Raw genomic sequence first — 19,802 nt, forward strand, 5'->3', positions numbered from 1 at the left:
CATTTACAGCTAAGTGTCTTATTTCATCCCTTGTGCACTGTTGCCCGTGATAGCAAGAATGGAGTTTCATTTATATTACTTTTAAATCACAGTCAAATTAACTTTTTTCCTTTCAAATTGCCAAATAACTTGCACACCTCTAATAGAGAGAACTTGGTTCTTGTGTTGAATCTTGCTGTTGAAGTGGGACGACTCATTTTTCCAGTAGTACTGCAGATAGTACAGATGAAATATTTTTAAAGTTAATATAGCAAAAACTTGAGTATTAGAAATGTCATATTTAATCAGAAGCACGTGTATTAAGGAAAGAGATGAATTTTTAATAATATTCTTCAGAGTTAATTCTTGTGGAGGGATTTGTTTACTGACAAGCTCAATGGATGGGCATGTTCAGAACCCTTGAAACTTCCCTTAGCTCTGATCAAATTTTAAAAGGTTTGTCTGGCTTGTTTCCCCCTTTATCTACAGCTGACTAATGGATGTGCATGTTTTCTTCCTAGATCTTCTTATATAGCCTTTCTCCTATGTGATACTAGTTTTATCTTGCATCTGCCGTATGTTTGCATCTCTCCTTGTCTTGCAGCTGCATGTATCTTCCTCTACAGTAGCATAGAAATGAGAACTGTTGTGTTGACTTTAAGATTTGCTCCTTCGCTGATATTAGGATTTTTTCCCTTTCTTTCAGGCATCTCTGCACTATGGTTCATGCTAGCATAAACGCCTGATAAATTACAGCAATATGTTGTTGGCATTTTCTTCAAGGGATGGGGAAGGTGACAGAAGTGCTACCTCAGAGCTTTTTCCTATATGTTACTGAAAAGGTTTGTGGACAACTGATGTTCTTTACATGTTCTTTACTGGATCTGATATTGCATATTCCAGCTTGAATACTTTTGCTTGAATCTATTTTTAATTGTTTAAAAAAATAAGTTGGTAGTAAGTGGAAAGAAAATAATAAAGTCTCTGTAGTGCATTGGAAGATGAAGCCAAATTAAGAGAGCATAAAATTGCACATGGGATACTTCACTTATATCTTTGGTATGCACCAACTCCTACGCATCACACTTGTAACTCTGAGACCTGGCCCTTTACAGAATATGCCACACAGCTGTGATGTATAGATGTGCACACATCACATGCCTTACACATTCCTTTAGCACTAAAATGTGCTAAAATTAACCATAACTCTGACATCGGTGAAAACCTTATAGAGGCCTGTCAAAAGTTGTGCTATTTGTAGTCTGTGGTGCCATAGGCTCTCTCACAGGTAAACATAGTAACTCACTCATCATGTTTCAAGTGTTTTGATATATTGGCTTTTTCATTTAGAAGTGTCACTTCAAGATGACGGCAGCTGTGGACAAGCTGTAGGGTAATTTCGTGCGCGTGCAGTAAGCATCTGCCAGCACAGGCATGCTGGTCAGGATCCCCGTCTCTTGCTATTGTGTAACCAACTATGGGAGCTGAAATCTGTACCATTGATTGGTCTTTAGTCTGATCTGATTAAAACCTGAGATTTTTTTTCCTTCAGCTTTGAAGAATTTTATAGAAAATAGTAGTGTTCTTCTGTCACATTCTAGGAAAAAAGAATTTTCATTGATTTCATTACTTAATTTCATTAACCAGGGCTAGTTAAATCTTAATTATAGTTATTGACCCCAGGTGTATGAAGAAATGGGTCACAGTGATTTGCTATATTACTAACAGCACTCACACTTAGAACTGTTCTGAATTTGACTTGAAGTTACACTGTAAATTACTCTCTAAAAATGTAACTGTTATTGGGTTTTTGTTGTTCTGACTTGATTGAGAAATACAAATATTTACAGGTTTCACCACACTCAACACAGGCAACCCTTTGTTAGATAGTCTTTTGATACTACTGTAATAAATAGAATCATTAATGAAGACAAATATCAGCATCTGTGCTCAGTCCTTGTTGTCTCCATAACACTGATAGGAGACTGGTGCGCTCTTTTTCTGGTTGCTTTATCTATAGCAGATGCAAGTAACTGAAATCACTTTTGAGAAGCATTTCAAAGTATTTATGTTTCATGACCCTTAATGTACATAATCTGATTTTTTTTAAAAAAAAAAACAGTTTCTCAGTTATCATCGCTTCCCTCAATTAAGTGTGCAGCCTGCATTTCCATGTGCAAGTGGCTATTTTGCTGTAGAATTAGCCACCCAGGGCTAAATGTGCATATTGCTGTGCATGGCTAGAGTTTGCTTGACACTTTTTGAAGTGTTGGTATCTGCCTGTCTGCTTTAGAAGAATTGTTCTAGGGTGTTAGTCTTCTTATAGGGTGAAGAAGCGACCTTTCCAACATTTTAATGTATCTCTCTCCTTTTACACTGCTTGGTTGATAAGGGAAGTATCTTTCTGCTTTGCACTCGGTTTTATCTTTCAAGCTTTTGGAGAATTTTTTTTCTGTGCTACTCTTTGCAAGGAAGTAAGAAGTGTGACAGAAAGGTGTGATTTTTAATTTACACCAGAGTTCTCAACAAATAATGACTTTTCACACCCTGTTCTTGTTGCTTAGCCTGGGGGAGGAGTTGTATGGCTACTGTTGTCATATCAAATTAAACCCACTCGTGTAATTCAGAAAGGCATTCCTCTTAACCCTTCTAAGCTGCTGAAGTCGACAGGCATGAGAGTGTAGGTTGAAGTGTGTTTTTGGAGGATCTCTGCTGCTGAAGGATGAAAATGGAAATATTTTATTCAAGGAGTTTTTTTCTTTTTTTGTTTTTCCTTTTCTTTTGAGCACAGATGCTGATGAGGTTTGTGAGGGTGAATACTCATGTTAGCCTGGAGTTTGCTGCAGGTTCAGGGTATGGAAGGAAATGTTTGACCAACAATGCCAGACACTCATATGCTTGTCTGAAAAACTGACTCCAATAGTGTTATTGTGCTGTGGATTGCAAACATGGTCATGGAGCACTTGGTGCTCCTTTAGATAGGAGAGCTAAAACACCTCGATCAGAAAATTCCCCTCAGAGAGAGTTTGCTGCTGCTGAAAAGTTTGCAGTGTGGAACAAGATGTGCCTTTTTAAGTTATCTTCCTCTGGGGAGGTCGCTGGTCGTTTGGGGTGTGTTGCACCCCCTTGTCATCCGAGCGAGTCCTTCAGGCAGGGGGCACGCGGTATGTGCAGGATTCATCCAGAGGGTAGATGCACGGCTGCCCCAGAGACTCTGCCTTCCCAGGGCGCCCACTGCATCCTCGCAGGTACCCCTGGAGCCTGGAGAAAGGAACCAGCAAATAACAGCAGGAGCAGTCTCCTCCCTATCACCTTTCTTGTCCCTAGCTGTTGGTAATTCAGGGTTAAGTATTTGCTGGGTACCTGCCCTGCCAGGCGGTGCAGAGAGGGTTAAGGTGCTTGATTGACTGTAAGCATGGATGTGACAGACTCTTATCTGATGGTGGGGTGGCTTGTTTTTTTTTTCCTTCTGTAAAATGTCAGCCATTTCCTGATGAGCCTGATGGTGGTGGTGAATTTCACACCTTTTTTCTTCTCTGTGTGGAAACCTGGGTGTTAATGGTACCGGAGCAGGTCTTGTTTTATAAGGAATGAGGCTGCCTCAGAACAGAGGGAAAGCAGGGACGGGAGAGGAGGTGAGGAAAGGGATCCAAGAAAACTGCCATTTACAACAGGCATTAGCTGAATTATTTTGCACTATTTTTATTCAGAGCATGTAGATATATTATTTGCTAAGTGCATTTTTTGCTATGAAATATTGGAGTTTGGCTTAGAGCTCAGCACAAAAATAATCCCCTATTTCCATTTCAGAGGGAAATTTAGCATTGCAACAACTGAAGATGGAAAGTTGGTCAGTTGAGCAAGTCTGCAACTGGTTGAAACAGAGAAATTTAGGAGAGCTAGTTCCTAAGTTCCGTGGTAAGCATTTTTATTGTTTGGGGGAGTGGTGCTGTTTGTTTAGTATATCTTGCTATGCGTTTTATTGGCACTGCCTACCTTGTTTTGGTGTGGGGGGGTGTGTGTATATTCTAACCTCAGACTTTTATAGAAATTTATTAGGGTGAGAACTGACATAAATATGATAAATCAACCTAAGTGTACAAATTTGCTACAAAGTCTGAGAAATCCTGGGGGAAGAAATTAAGCCTGTATATAAATAGACACACCTCAAATCCGAGCTGTCAGTTTAAAAGTCCTGGCAGGGCCTATTGTATGTGGTAGAAATCTTTTGAAAGAATGCAAATGTAGTGTGTAAATGTTTTATGTCTGAGTATATAAGCACTCTACAGAAGAGTGCACAAGAAGCTGTAATGTGAACAGCCTATTTCTTGTGTACTCTGTTAAAAAGCTTGATTTCCTTCATCAGCAAGTAACAGTCTCCTGTGATTCAAGCAAGGCCTGATTTAAAGCATTAAAATTGTCAGCTCTGCTTCTGTGTGTTTCAGGCTTGGCTCTATGTCAGGGGAAGATATCTGGCCAGTGATTAGGATTCCTGGCACTGCTTGGGAAAGGATGGTGAGAGCTGAAGATGACTGTCAGCAGTACAAAGCATCCTTCCCTTTGATCCATCTTCCATAATCATATTTTTAGGTATATAGATTGTAACTGTAACTATAAAGCTAATTTACAGTAATTCTTTTATCCCCCTCAATCTGCAGAAGAAGAAATAAGTGGAGCAGCTCTTCTGGCTCTTAATGATCGTATGGTGCAGCAGCTGGTGAAGAAGATTGGGCACCAGGCAGTGCTGATGGACCTGATTAAAAAATACCAGCAACAGAGGAGTGGGCTGGAATCCCTTACATACTGTTGTGAAACAGCTTCTCAAAAATTTCCAGAAGTAATCAGTGGGTGAGTTTGTTCATGGCACAGCAAATATTGGTCTTGGTATAGTTGTGTTCTTTTCATGGCATTTTAAAACTGGAATTTACTAGCTCTTCATCTGTACCTGGTTTTTATATTTTGAGTATCTGTAACAAATGTGAACTGTAAAATTAGATTCTTACCTTCTGGTTTTAAACATGGCATCAATGTTCCTGAACCACACCATTAATTAATTTAAACTTCCTTCATATCCAGTTCTAGGACCTAGTTTTCATTTGAACGAAGCACTTTCAACTTTCAGCTGTCAAACTTTCATTATAGCTAAGATTTTTTCTGTTTTCTATATTAAGCTCTTGAAGAACTTACTTTTAAATTCTTGCAAATCTTGGAGTATAATAATGATTTAGCCAGAGATAGTATTTGTGCCACAGGTGTATTGAAATCAGTTTATCAGAGGAAACTCTGGATTTGGTCCAGATGTAAGCATTTAATAATCCCACAGTGGGATTATTGAAATTTTTTGTGAAACTAGGTAGATTTTTAGAAAAGAGATTCCAGGGAGATTGTCCTCAATTATTATGTTCTGGCTCTTGGTTAGGCAGGTTTTCTTTTTCTGTTTGGAGTTTTTTAGGGGAGGGAGGAGGGGGCAGAATTTGTGAGGTGTTTTCATTGGGGGTATTTGGATGAGGGGTTTGTTGATTCTCCCATCCTTTACCTCCATTCTGACCTATTGTAAGTCTTGCAGCGTTATGTTTTTCCGAACGTTTTGGCTGAGGAGAGAAATCCTGACCTCTAAGTGGTCCCTTTTAAACCCAAGAATCCTGGCTGTCGAGAACAGCTTGCCATGGATCCAAAATGCATTTTTTTCAAAGGAAAGGACTCTAGCACTAAGGCTGCATTAGTCACAGTAGGATTAATCCCAGAGGATTAGAACCGCAGAGCATTTGCCTTCATCCAAAAGGAGTCCAGGTTGTGCACTCTGAGTTGATTAAAAGCCCAAACAAAAGTGTGATAAACAGTGATAACTGAGTTACTTCCAAACAACTTGATCTCGTGAGCAGAACTAAACTGCACAGGGAGATACATCCTCTTGTCCTTGTGGAGGTATTTGTGAAACTCCTGAGGTAAATGCTCCTGCACCACTGGAGAAAACGGGATTGCAGGAAGAAGACCAAGTCACTGCATATAAGATTTATCACAGGCAGTCTCAGTTCTCTGCACCAAGGGCCTGCCTATTTGATTTATAGGAAACTCCTTCTTTAAGGGTAGAGGTGTCTTCTGTGAAGAAGACTACCACGTATAGGTCCTGTACTTCATCCAAAGTGTGGCGGATATACCAAGATTTCAGCAGAGGGTTCAGAAGAAAACATGTCCTTATGTTTAGGGCAGTTAGAATGTTGCTTTGGATATTTAGCTTTCTGACTTTGTCAGGGGTGTTTGGATAGCCTGTGTCTCAGATGTGACTTTCCCATGTGCTTCTCAACTCTTTCAGGTCAAGCCATGCTATCCCACAAAGAGCACGCAGTTGCAGTAGCATGAGTGCAACAGTTTTGCTGTGAAGTTCAGCAGACTCAAAAAAATTAAATGCTTAAAATACCAAATCTTAGTGAATGTAATTTACATTAAAAGCTTTCCCTATCTAGTCTCCTTCCTGGAAAACAGGCTGCTGCTATCCTTCTATTTACAGGTAAGTTGAGTGAATAAGCTGCTGTTCCTGAAATATTTTTTGTGTCAGCAAGAAAGAATAAAATTCAAACAAGTTTAAGATGCATTCAGTCATGTATTTTAGGATGAGTAAAAAGTCAATACACTCTGTGCATTTTGGGGTATAAAATTATGGAAAAGCACCTATAGTGAAAAGAGTATTTTGTTACAAAACTGAAAGTTGTATCTTTATATGCAGATAGCTGTGACTCTCTTTTCTTAACACTGCAGTGCTTTTCTTAGTGATGCAGTTCCAAATTATTTTTGTCTTTTCAGTACATCTTGAACAAAATCCTGTAAGAATAATTTCTTTTGATCTAGTTCAAGGACTCATGACTTAAGTGTATGAGACACTGTTTTGAACAAATGTAAAATTCATAGTTCTGACAATTCACAGTATATGTGAACTCGCATTTCCCCCGTTGCTCCCTGATGTTAGGCTGAATTGCAGTGAGTAGAGAAACCACGTTAAGGTTTGCTGTTAGTAGCATCCACGGCTGGGTGTGTGATCCCCTTGGGGTGCCAGAGAGACAAAGGTGAAATCTGAGTTTACATGCTCCTAGCTCCTATCATGCAGTGCTTGAGCCCAGGTGAAAACCAACCATCTTTTCTGTTTTGCAGAATTATTTCTCAGTCAGGCCAGTTCCCAGAACTTGCTCACCCTGCCAGGACCAGTGACAGGGTGGAGAGGGCATTGCTCAGGGCAGGGAAGAAAGGATCATCATCACAGTCTCTCTCTGGGTCAGCTGAAGTCACTGTGGAGCTTCCAAGAGCTGTCAGCAGTATTTCCCTGTTGTATTTCTCATATAAATGCTCTATCCCCAGTGCTTTTTGGTGCACTCCTGGCTGCCACCTCTTTATCCTTGGTGTCCTTGGCTCATCCATGAGTTGTGCTGATGTCTCCTCCCTGACAGAAACAGAAACAAAGTCCTTGGCTGGACATGGAATTTGGAGTGCAATAGGTGAACACTCTGTGTGGAAGTAATAGATTTGGCTAATTAGAATGTGGCTTACATCTCTAGCAGTTTGGATTAGGACGTGGAATCTTGTGTTTGTCACTGGTTCAGTGGAAATGTTCTCAGTCACACAGTAGAAACTGCTTATGTGTGTATGAGGAGCTCACACATAGACATTGCCAGGTAAATATTAAGCTGCCTTCCACTTTCACAATCAATTGTTCCTGAGAGCCACACAGAGAAGATACTAAGGGTGTTTTTTTGTTGTTTCATTTAACTGCATGGATGAAATATATTGTTTCATGGAAAGGGAGAACTCCCCTTATAAATATGGCAAACTTTAATGCAATTTCCAATAATCTTTTGTGTGTTGAGTGCAACTGAGGCTGGAAACTGAGTTTCTAGAGCATCTTTAGAGTTCAGATGTTCTGAAGATATGAGGTCAGGAAAAAAAGTGGTTTATGATTGCCATGAATTCTTGGCAGCATAACAGTGTCCCCTATCTTAGCTCTGCCTTTCCCCCAGTACAGGGTAAAACTGCTGATGTTGGCTTCCTCCAACACATCTACCAAAACAAGAAATAAAAGGAATGTGAGGAGGGAGAGAAGTGGACACAAAGGTTAAATGGAAAGTAGTGGACTGGCTCATAGCAAAGTGGGTATCTAGAGTTTTTGTTGCTAGTGATGAGCTACAGCTGGAGCACGTGGCCAGGAACAGTGGACTGTAAGATCAGGAAGCATTCAGAGATCTTCTAGAGTGGCTGGAGTAATGAAAATCTGACTTGAAGCTTTTGACTTAACTTCCAGAAAAAACAACTTTTCAAGATTCTAGTTAAATAGAAATGTATTGAAATGCCACGTAATTAGCTCTTTCAGCTCACCCCTTGTGTGTTGTAATGGTTAGTTTTCCCAGAAATTAGGAGATGCCAGGTTATGAAGATGGATGTTACCCTGCAACTCTGACAAGGCTGACTTTCTTGGGATTTGTAACTGTGTAGTAATTCGAATATAAGCAGGCAGAACTTTCTACATTTTTCCTTTTAATTTGTCAGAGTTTGATAATTGAACTGAGAAATTGATTAAGAGGCATGAGCATATTTGATATGTTGATTTTTCTCCTTTTCTATTTCTGCCACTGGTATTTTAGAACCCTAAATGTCCTCTTTTCTATAAGCTGAGAAAAACCTGAGCACCTAAGCGCAAGACCTGAGAGTGATTTTTTGTTCCTTTTTTTCTTTCAGGGCTACTGACAGACAGATGTTGAATTCTTCTGGTCTTCTAGTGGAGCAGAAGAAATATCTGTATTCAGCTGAAAATGAAAAAGGACTAATTGATCATAGAGTGCTAAAGCAAAAGTGAGTTTATAATATATTCATTAAATTTTCCTTACCTTTTGACAATTACATAAAAGCTTCATCTTGCTTCATTTATACTTTACAAAAAGTGATTTTAATTACTGGAGGTCAGGTTCAGGTATATCCAGGTGAATTTAGGAAACAAAAAGAACAGAAATTTATTTGACTGCAAATAGTCTGGTGGTGTGATTCCATCCTCAGTCCTTGCTCACTGTTTAATGTTATCTTACACAGAGGGCAAAATACAGGTTTGTCTTTATTTATCTGATTTTTAAAAACTGTGTTTTACAGATCTGTTTTCAACAGCAATCTGACAAATTAGTCATTACAGAGTGGTATATGTTTATTCAATAAATTGTGTGCTTGAGGTATCTTAAGTATAGCAGCTGGGAAGGTAGGCATACTGATTCCATTAGCACACTTATTTTCCTGGGTTATCAAAATAAACCTGCCTAGAAACTGGAGGCAAGACAATGTGATGGGTTTTTTCTTTTTTTTTTCTCCTTTGCTTTTCCTCTTTGAGATGGGCAGTCAGTGTTGAAAGAGAGCCCTGTTCCTCTTTCAAGGCAATTATTTTCATGTTTCCAAAGCTTTGTCTGCTTAATCATTATCCCCCTTTATTTCCACCTGCTACAACTTCTCCCTCTGCTGTTCTCCCCTGTAGATATGATTTGATGCTTTTTAAAGTCCAGGTACTTCTGTTTTTAAAAGAACATCTCCAAAGGTCCTGTCAGCACTGTTATCAAAGAAACAGACCCAAATCACTCAAACCCTTGGAATAAGCCACTAATATGATCCTGCAATATTTAGGCTTTGCTTCTAAAGGATGCTTATTTTTAATTAATTTGCCTTGTGCTGTATAAAGACTTTTAAATGGGATGTGTGAATCAGAGTAACCATTACACAATGTACAGTTCAAATTATTGCTATTTGACCAGGGTTATACTTATAGCCTTTGTCTCCTCATTAATTTAATCCAATATCAAAAAGAAAAACTTAAAATTTTTGGTTGATTTTTTTTTTTTGGTTGGTTTTGGGTTTTCTGTTTTTGTGTTTGTTTTCTGTTTTTTCTGTTTTTGTGTTTGTTTGTTTGTTCATTTTAATTTGTCTGTGGTGTTGGGTTTTGTGGTTTGGTTTTGGCTTTGATTTTGTTTTCCCAGTAGATTCATGGAGCCACAGCTTCAATAACTGTATGATTTTGCTGGAAGTGAATTAGTGGATTAGCTGGTGAATTAGCTTCAAGTTTCTCTGTGTTTCCTGTGTAGGTAGTCCTAACAACAGCGTTAAATACACTCTTCTATATTACTAAATATTACCAAAATATCAAAGAAAATTGTTTAAACAGAAAAATAAAGACTAAGTGGATGAAGCAATTGTATAATTTGTTTCCTTGTATTGAAATTGGGCATACATAACGCCATGCAACCTACTCCAATGGAATAATGCTTTGCTAGCAATGACAGAAGTAAAACCAGCCCATCTCTTTGTTAATCTCCCAAGAAGATTAATCTTGAAGCAGTGCCTGTCTGTGAAGACAATAAGATAGAGAGAGTGTCTATCTCTGACAATGTATTCAATAAATACACTTCCCATATTCCTGCTTTTCTGTACTGGAGTACTAGCAGTTTTATGGCTCCTGACAGCCCGGGGTTTATCTTGTTGCTAAGACAGAGGCTTTTATTATTTGTAAATACCTGATACTGCTGTGGAAAACCAACCTTTTATTGGTTGGTTTATATGTTCTGTCTGCCTTTCCTCAACATATTTGCTTAGCAAAATTATGTCCCTAATGTATCCCTTTTCCACTGTTTCCACTATGATGGTCCAGCTGTTTTCCTTCAAGAGTAATGTCCCGGTACATATTTATTTGTACATTTAGTTTTTCTGTAAAAACATGGTCTGTAGCTCTTGAGTGCTGTGTAACAGGTTTACTGTCTGAATGCCTTGAAGTAATTTGCTCAGAGCACAAGCAGGATAACAGGTCTTCCAGCCAGCCTCAACAGGTTTGAACTTCCCTGTTTGCTGTGAGTTTGGAAGATGTGGTCAGTGCTCAGCTAAACCTGGGCCATATACCAATATGAATGCTGGTGCCAGCATTGACAGAATATTGGTGCTGGTGCCTGCATAAATTTGAGCTGATAGCAAGGACGACAAACTGGAAGTTTTACAATTACCTTTACCTTTGCCCTTACAAATTTGTCATCCATCTCTAAGATGGCCATGATGGCCTGCATGGGTCATTCATTTCCTCAGTGGAGGAAATGTCTTTAACTAGGCCATTCTCACATCTTTTTTGGTCAGGCTACAGCAACTGTCTTGACTGCTGGGTAGCTGCATCTGAAGTGCCTTTAATTATATGTCATTCTGCTAATGATCTGTAGACAGCTCCTTGCTTTGCCTCCCCTTTAACCTATACATCAGTATTGTTCATCTGTTTGATGTGTTTTAGCAGAAACACGCTTATGGTTGTGCTTTAAAAAAAAAGAAAATTTTAAAAGGAAAAGAGAAAAAGAGCAGCTAGCCTGAAAAATTGTCACCTAGTCAATTACTTCAAATTATTTTGCTCCATTTACACAAGAGGGCAAATACTGCTTTTATATAACATACGTATATACACAAATGTAGTTATAAGCCTACAGTGAAAACTCAGCAGGACTGTGCTTTTTAATGTATAGCTTAAGAATTTCTTAGTTTCTAAGCAAAGACCTTATTCTTTATATCATTACATATTCCAGAAAGAATTCTGATGATCTTTTTTTCAGTTAGCTCATAAGGACACGAAAAGCAGACTTTAAAAAACCATGTTAAGTCTTTGACGGTGATCAATAGTAGGAGAGAAGTACTGCCTGTCTATGTTGTTCAGAAGTACAGATATCAGATGCTGTCTCATTATACCTTTGGTATAACATACCAGAAAAACAATTTCATTTCTATGATTTCTGATAATTTCACTTTAATTGTTATTGCATCTTCATGAAACCTGTCTTATCTGTGAGTTTTGGTTTGGTTTGTTCAGGACTTGGGGGAGGTGCTTTAAATTTAGGTTTTTAATTTATATGAATGCAAGAATTTCTGCCACTTTTTTTTTGTTTTAAGTCAGCATTTTATGTCTCTGTTATTGCAGCAGGATACTTAAGGATACTAACCTAAAAGACCTAGAAGATTCATAATAATAGCTATTGTCTGTTCTTGTTGCCTCAATGTTTTGAAAGTCAGGACAACAGGGTTCATGGTTTTGGAGTACCTCAGGTCATCAGGGCTGAATTTATTGACATGGTGCTGTGAGTCTTCCACAGAAGTTTGGAGGAAAAAAGAAATAAATTGCTGTGTCTTTTCCACACCAGAAATGAGCAAGTCTTACAAATGACTTGCAGAAGACACTAATTGCATTGCCTTATTAAGGTCTAGCAAAGTCATAGCAGCAAAACAACAAAAATTCCAAAAACCCATAAAATTCTTTGGATACAGTATAACATATTGTGCAGGGGTGAATATGAATAAACCCTGTTTCTTTTAAATGGTCAGATTTAACTGGCAATTTTGTCAGTCAGATTCCCTAAGGAGCATTTTTTCTTCCCCTTTCTGTAACCCACAGCTGCTGCCCTCGCATGAGGTGAAAGTGCAAAGCCTTCCTTTATGTGATGTAGCTCCTCAGACTGTCAAAAAGCCTGGGCTTCTTCTTGAAGAAAGTTGTGTCTGCATCTCACAAACTTTTTTTGGAAGCAGATTAATTTTGTCTGTAACTTCGTGGTCATACTGAACATGATGGTTTCTATAGAAAGGGTACTGCAGGGGAAGCTGAAGTGGGAGCTGCTGTGGGAAATGGGCAGCTTTGGCACATCTCACAGCTCCCACATCCCAGCCTTGCCGAAGCTAACACTGCTGTGAGTAACTTCTTTTTCAGTCTAAAGGATACCTGCCCTTATGTTTAGTGGGAACTAAAAAATATAAGACATCATTAAGCACTAGGTAGACTGCAAATCCCAGGCTTGAGGGAATAACTGGGAAACCTTGTATTTGGGCTCAAAAGTTGGAAATGACAATGAAGCACTGAAAGAGAATGGCATGAGGATCTTTCAGGCACAGATATCAAAATTGTGAATAGAAAAATAGTGCCCTTTTTTTAACTGACTATTGAGAGGAAGAAAAGTTTTTTTGATATTTCATCTTCTCTCATAATGTCTTCCTTTTGATGGAAATAGCCTTTGCAACCTTAAATGTTCTCATAAAATTGAAAGCATATTATACATGTGTTAGGGAAATGGATTTTTTTTACAGCTAAAGACTTTTCCTTTCTTTCACACCTACAAGTTCCTTGTTTTCTCCTGTTTTTTCCTTGGATTTGTTGATATGGATTTTCTTCCAGACTACAAACCTTCAGACCAGAGTCTCTTGCTTGATGTGTGCTGTAGACATGTGAAAGGTTACACCTTCATTTGTGAATAATGGGAATCTATTGAGACTTCACCCATGTGCTGAGTTTTATGTGGATATACCAAAAAGGGGAACAACCCATCAAAGTCAGCAAATTTCTTCTTAACTGCCATGTCCTCTGACTAAATGGGATCTGAGCTGATGCAGCAATCGACTCACGGATTTTAGCAGACAATAAGAAAAGCTTGTGCCACACAGCCAGTTTATGTGTGTGCTCAGTTGGTCTTTAAATCACATTTCCCTCTAAATGAACTAAATAAATGCAAGAAACTGATCCTTCTTACCAGTATGCTCAGGAAGCTTAAAAAACCTAAAGCCTTATTGTGGTCTAGTATTTGATCTTGTTTCTAGATCTCTTTGGCACTTTACACAGCTATCTTGATTGAGTTGTCGGTATTGATACCAAGATTATTTTTACTGACTTGTTACAGCTAATGCAGGTAGCTCTATGTGTCTGTGTGATGTTGCTTGGAGCTGAACTTGGAGAGATGATGCTGTGTTTATTCCCCACTCTTCTCTCCAGTGCAATCTAAAACCATCACTGAATGGTCTGATGACACAGCAAATGTGTAACTCTTTGTCTTTTTGGCAGTAAAACAAAGTATTCCCTGGGATTAGGGATGCCAGGGGTTATATAATTCAAATAGATGTGTCTTTGAGGGCTCTTTGAGGTGTTTTGGTGTTTGGTTTTTTGTTTGGTTGGCTGGTTTGCTCTGAGGTATTTTTCCATCCGAAGGAGACAAATGGCTCCTCCCAAAATAAAGCTGTTTTATAGCTTCATGACTCAGTAAACATGCTGTGCGTGAGCAGAGTAAGGTTACAATGGAGACAAAGAAGGAAATAGCTGTGTGAGACAGGACTGTGACTGGGCACATTAAAGTGGCAATCTACAAAAGCTGAGTGGTAAAAGCTCTGTGAATAGTTGTCTCCTTGCTGAGGAGGTGCTTCTTTGGATGCAGTTCCTTACTGCAGCTAAGCATAGAGAGACCAGCTTGCTTCATCTGAATTGGTATTTGTTTCACCTCATGAGAAGTCATTTTAGGGACTTAAACTGTGAGAAAACGAAATGAAAAGAATAATTAAGAACTTTGTCACTGCAGCTTCTTGTAACTTGCTGTAGGATTCCTAGTACCAGTGAGAAGGGGTGTAATTAAGTCAGATGTGACAGTGGAGAAAGAGGGACACAGAAATTTTGCCTTAGCTAGCTATTGGATTGATTCCGCTGTAGAATCAAAAGTCTCAAGAACTGAGAGAGAAGAAAAAATGTAACTTGAGATTTTGAGCTGTTTTTTTTTTGTTTTTTTTCAAGATTTTGATCTAATTTCTGCCTCAGGTTAGCTAGAAGAGGTGTAGCCAGAAACAGGCTACATGTATTTGTACCTAAATCTCAAAACTGTATGTGCACTGAGATTTATGTGTAGAGCCAAAACCTTCCTCGATTGTGGAGAACAGCATTGCAGCTGAACGGAACTGTTCTTTTAGTTAAACAAGCTTGCATGTGAGCATTTCTGAGGATAAAGTTTATATGGAGTTGTGTCTCTTTTCAAACAAGCTTATATTTCATTGTGAAATATTACAGCATATGTTTAACATGACTTCCCAACAGCAATGAGTCCTGCTAAAACTAGTAAAATATTTAATCTCGTGCACTGTGGGGACCACAGGAATTTTTGGATCTTGTTTGGAGAGCAAGGAATTATTTTGTGTTAGGTAAGGTAAATGAAGATAAATGAAACTTGGAGTATTTTTGTTGCCATGGCAAGTGTGAAGGGACTGGTGAATGGGAGAGTTGCCGTGATTCTCTGATTATTAGCCATCCCAACTGCAAGAAAATTTTATTTTCACAAGTGACTGAATGTAGTCCAGCTTGCCCAAATGGAACCTGCTATAAACCCCTCCACTTTTTGAAATGGCTTTTTTGCTTCAGTGGTATTACCAACAAATGGAATTTCAGTGCTGCTTAGATGAAAAGTACTGTAAATTTTAAACTTCTGTCCACTTTTGAGCTATTTTAAATGGTAGCACTTTGAAAACATCATGTAGTAATTTGCAGCCTGTACACTACATCACTTCCATCAGCAAAGTTGGTGAAGGTACAGGATGCAAACTTAAAGGCTGCAGAGCTGCCCACTGATGCTGCATCACACATCTGCACTTTGCATAGGAGGGATTTCCAAGTGATTTCAGAATCTAAGTTGGGTTTTATTTTCCTATGTGTATATTAATTTATCACGAAAAAAGGACATGAACATGTCTATGTGGATACATTGTCCCTTCCTGCACAACTTTGCCTTCTTTTGAGGCTGCAAAGTACAAACAGGACTTCACTGCACCTTGCATCTACTGTTAACCATCTGTGTCCCGTGAAATCTGGTGAGCTTGAAAAGACAGCAGCCCTGACCATTTTGTGTCTGTTTTACATGGGGAAATGCTAGTGCTGTGAGTACTTCTACTGATGTTGGGAGCAGAATACAGTACTGAAGCTATATGTTTTTTTCCCTCAGCACTGTATTGTCATTCATGATAGGGCTGGCATTGGTGCAGTTATATCAGGGATGTAGAGTTTTTGATAGCCCACAAGATATATTAAAAAATGCCAAGGTGATGTGGCAGCATAAGCAGGTCAGAAAGGTGGAGAGTTACAGGACAAACTACTCAAGAAGGTATTGAGACTATAACTGGCTGTTGGGACCCACTTTTCCCTGTGTTCTTTCAGAATGAGGATTTGGGCAGCCAGTGGTGATAACCTGCCTCAAGCTCCCCCCAGCTGAGGTGTGACTTCTGTAGATAGCGGTCATGGTGTTCTTGTGACAGGAGCTGCTGGGCTGTGTCTGCTTTGTTTTCAGACATGAGCTGATGATAAAACTGCCTTCATCCCTTCCTTGCCCTCCCCTGTGGGAGGACAGCCTTAAATAATGTGACATATAGTATTTTATTCAATTAAGCTGTTTGTCTTGCTAGAGAGGAAAAATAAATGAAGAGACATAAAGGTGTTTTGCAACACCAGCAAGCCCCCACTGACTTCTGCTTTCTGCTTTCAGTTAGGAAGCACCTCCTACTGTCTGCTGGCTATTACATTCCACATTTGACATCTACTTTTTAACTCTGTATGTATTGATCACTGCTTTTGTAGGTATTCTTTATGCAGAAACAAAGACAGCAGTCCTTGAATTTCTATAGCAATAACTTTCCCTTGTGTTGTGTTTTTCCATGTATTTATCTTTCCCTCCTGCCTGCATTTCAATAGAAGAAAGATGTGATGGTGATGATACAATCTTTTCTTTTATAGAAAAAACCTGAAATCATTTTTTGCAAGACACAAGATGTTGCAGTGGACAAGTTCTTATGTTTTGCCAGACTTCCCTTACGATGTCAAGTGCGTATTAGCAGAAAAGAAATGCCCTGATCACAGTATGAGAATAAGAATTATTGAATTTTTACAAGCAGACATGACAAAATACCTGGAAGGATCACTGTAAGTAAACACCATTAAATTTATTTGGGGGCATTACCTGTTTTCTGCAGACATAAATTTTCAAATGGATGTAAAGCTGTTCTCTAATATATTTGCTTAAATAAAAGAGGCTAAGGGCCTGACACCTTCTGAAATGAATAGAAAGATTTTGTGCAAGCCTTTAAGCTGTGCCCTTTGTTACTTGGAGGGCAATTGATTGTCTAAGAAATAGTCAGAAATAATTTAATCTAGATTAGTATAGACTCCAGTGTTTAATACTGTCTAGAAAACCAAGTATTTCTTTTCTATCTCCATCTTGTTTGCACAGGTATCCGAACAGTCAGCAATATAACATTGTTGTCAATGCTCTGCTCCAGGCATACCCATTCCTTGATGAAGATAGGAATGGCTTTGTAAGTATTTTGGGCTTTCCCCACATAATTAATCACAAGAAAATAATCTAGTTCAGAGGAAATCAATATCAATTTCTTATATGCTGGCTCTATTCAGACCGCACACACTTGGCTGTGTTTGGCAAATCACATTTTTGTTTCATTATGTCAATTAAAGATTAATGCAGGTATAGCTGTACCTCAAAGCTACCATGAGATCATGCAGACCTGTCTGTAGATGAAATCCCTGGTTGCTTGTTGGGTATATTTTCTTTCTGGGCTAATTTCTGCCCAGGGATAAAATGAAATTTGATTGGTTTTTTCTATTTTTAAAAATGAAGAAGCCAGCTCTTTAGAAAATTGCCTGTATGAGGACTAACATGTGACCGATGCTCTTGCAATGTATTATGATTGTTTGTGCATTAGATATGAAACTACAACATGCAGTAATCCTAGTGGTTTAAGGAATCTAGGTGTAATAAAAAAAAAAAAAAAAACATTTAAAAACAAATTTTGGCATATCATTGGGGGAAATAGCAGAAAACAGTGGAAGGAGATGTTTTAAATTTGAACTATATTTTTTTCACTTGTGATCCAGAATATCTGTCTGTGGTCTTGGAGGACCGTGGTCACCTTTTCACTTCACATCATTGCTTTGTCATGTGATACTTTTATACCATCTTGTAAAAGCTTGTGAGCCTCAGTGGGGACTGTTAGCTTTAAACATATATAAATTTATATCTCACATGCCTTTACTGTAGAAAGCAAAATAATTTTGGGAATAAAGAAAAAGTTGAGGCTTAATAACGGTAACTATTCTAGTTCTCCCCTGAGCCCAGGCATTGTTGAAGGGAAGGGACTGAAGAAAACAAAAACATCTCAAAGAGAAGAGAGGAAGCAAAAGGACCAGAGAGAAACAGCCCATCCTTATTTTTAATCAGGATACCTCTCTGAATACGCCAGTGGTGGTCCTCGGGCAGGGTCCTGAGTAATGCTGTGGGTTCATCTGGCTCCCTCTATGATGAGGAGCTGGATTGATATTCAGCTTGTTCTGAAGAGAATTTTACAGCCTTTAAGTTTTAAAACTGTTTTTAAACAGAGATTCTTAAGCTAGGTTTTCAAAGGGCTTTAATTGCAGAAGGACCATAGGCTAAGTGCCACATGGATGGCAGAACTGGTGCTGGCAGATGTTACGTGACAGGGCAGAGATTTCAGAGTGGTTTTTCTTTATCTTTTGATCTTTCCCCCCATTCTTACTAGAAAGCATTCTGGCAATAACTGCAATAAATAAACAAGGAAGCTGGAATTAGCAGTTTGCAATATTGCTAGTCTACTGCTTTCTGATCCAGCCCCTCTCCATTGCCTGTGCTGAGAGAGGAAAAACTGCACAAAAGGTGTATGCCTGCATTCTTAAGTTCAGAGGAGGGTGTGAGAATGAATTAGTATTTTTTATTTGGCCTACTGTTAGACATTCTGTTCTTCCTTCTTGATCATAAACACTATAAATACATATTTTTCTTGATCTGAGACAGTTGTGTGTTACAACAGTAACAGCTTAAACCCTACAATATATGCAAAGCTACTTATCACAGGACTTGCAGTAAAATTGAATTCATATACCTTTAAGAAGCAAATGAACAGCAAAAAAAATTGACAACAAACATTCTTTTTTTTTCCTTGAAAGGATCTTCAGCAATTAAAAAAAGCAAAATTTTTGTAGACTTTTCTTTTAAAATTCCTCCAGCTATTAAGGGACTATAATTGTTGCTTGCCGTTCCTGATAATAGTATTAAAATGAAAGATGTAAAATATTGATTACTGAGAGGTTTTGAATACATTTAAGTTGTTTATCTATAGTAATCAAACAGTTGTTATTATTACAGTTTTTAAAATAGTACATTGAAAACATTTAAGAAATCAATAAAATGCAGAGGAAAAGGGGACTGATAGGTAAATGTAGAAAAAGAAAACTAGCATGAGAGTAGTATTTCAAGCAAAAATGCTAGTTACAATCTTTGTTAAATAGCATTTGTATATAAACTTCTGTGGAGGCAGTTCATATAATGTGGTTTTGGTGTCAACATTGGGAAGGGAGGAATAGCACTCTAAGTTCTTATTTCTCTGTGGACTCCAAAGAGAGCCTCAGGTGGGCAGCTGTGCACAAATGTCAGTGTTTGATAGACAAACACCTCCTTTTTGTGTCTTGTAAGGCTGGAGAATGGGAGACACCAAACATGGCAATTAGCTGGGCTGGCCTCTGAGAATAATGGTTTCCAGCAGTGGTAGCACAATAAAGTTATTTGGGACTATTTAGAGTACCAACAAGTCCGTTTTCAATTCTTGGACTTTTAATTTCTTTTCAAAGTTGTTGGAAAAATAGCTTGTTGCATGCATTTTAAAAACCAAAAGGTCTAAGTGCAGTTTGGATTACCAAGTTTTGCGTTTCCTCTGGTGTGCTGGAGCTCACTTCACCTATTGAGTATTATCTTTCTGCCATGTAAAGTGCTCTATACCACTGTATTGTTAATGACATTCATTTACTGCTTGTTATTTATTGCTGTGCTGTGTCTCAGTTCCTAGATTCATTTTAACTCTAAAGTTACGCTTAAAAGGAAAGCAGTTTTTCAGCCTCTGCGGTGGAGGAGCAGCCACAGCATTTGCTGGGCTCTGCAGAAGGCTGCAGTAGTTCTTAAAGAGATGTCCTGAGA

General features: G+C 38.5%; 1 protein-coding gene across 2 annotated transcripts in view; it reads left to right on the forward strand.

The window, feature by feature from the left end:
- Positions 1-746: 746 nt before the first annotated feature.
- Positions 747-19,802, forward strand: part of SAMD3 (sterile alpha motif domain containing 3) — a 39,608-nt gene continuing 20,552 nt past the window's right edge. Inside the window, exons 1-6 of one of the 2 annotated variants that reach the window (XM_053973664.1) lie at positions 747-821; positions 3,790-3,897; positions 4,638-4,827; positions 8,701-8,814; positions 16,538-16,723; positions 17,031-17,115. In XM_053973664.1, the coding sequence (XP_053829639.1) occupies positions 3,819-3,897; positions 4,638-4,827; positions 8,701-8,814; positions 16,538-16,723; positions 17,031-17,115 (654 nt within the window). In that variant the 5' untranslated portion in view covers positions 747-821; positions 3,790-3,818. Of the gene's footprint in view, positions 822-3,789; positions 3,898-4,637; positions 4,828-8,700; positions 8,815-16,537; positions 16,724-17,030; positions 17,116-19,802 lie in introns of those variants that run through there. The other variant, XM_053973665.1, reaches the window with a different exon arrangement.

This window comes from Vidua macroura, chromosome 3, assembly GCF_024509145.1.
Source record: "Vidua macroura isolate BioBank_ID:100142 chromosome 3, ASM2450914v1, whole genome shotgun sequence".
Classification (NCBI taxonomy): domain Eukaryota; kingdom Metazoa; phylum Chordata; class Aves; order Passeriformes; family Viduidae; genus Vidua; species Vidua macroura.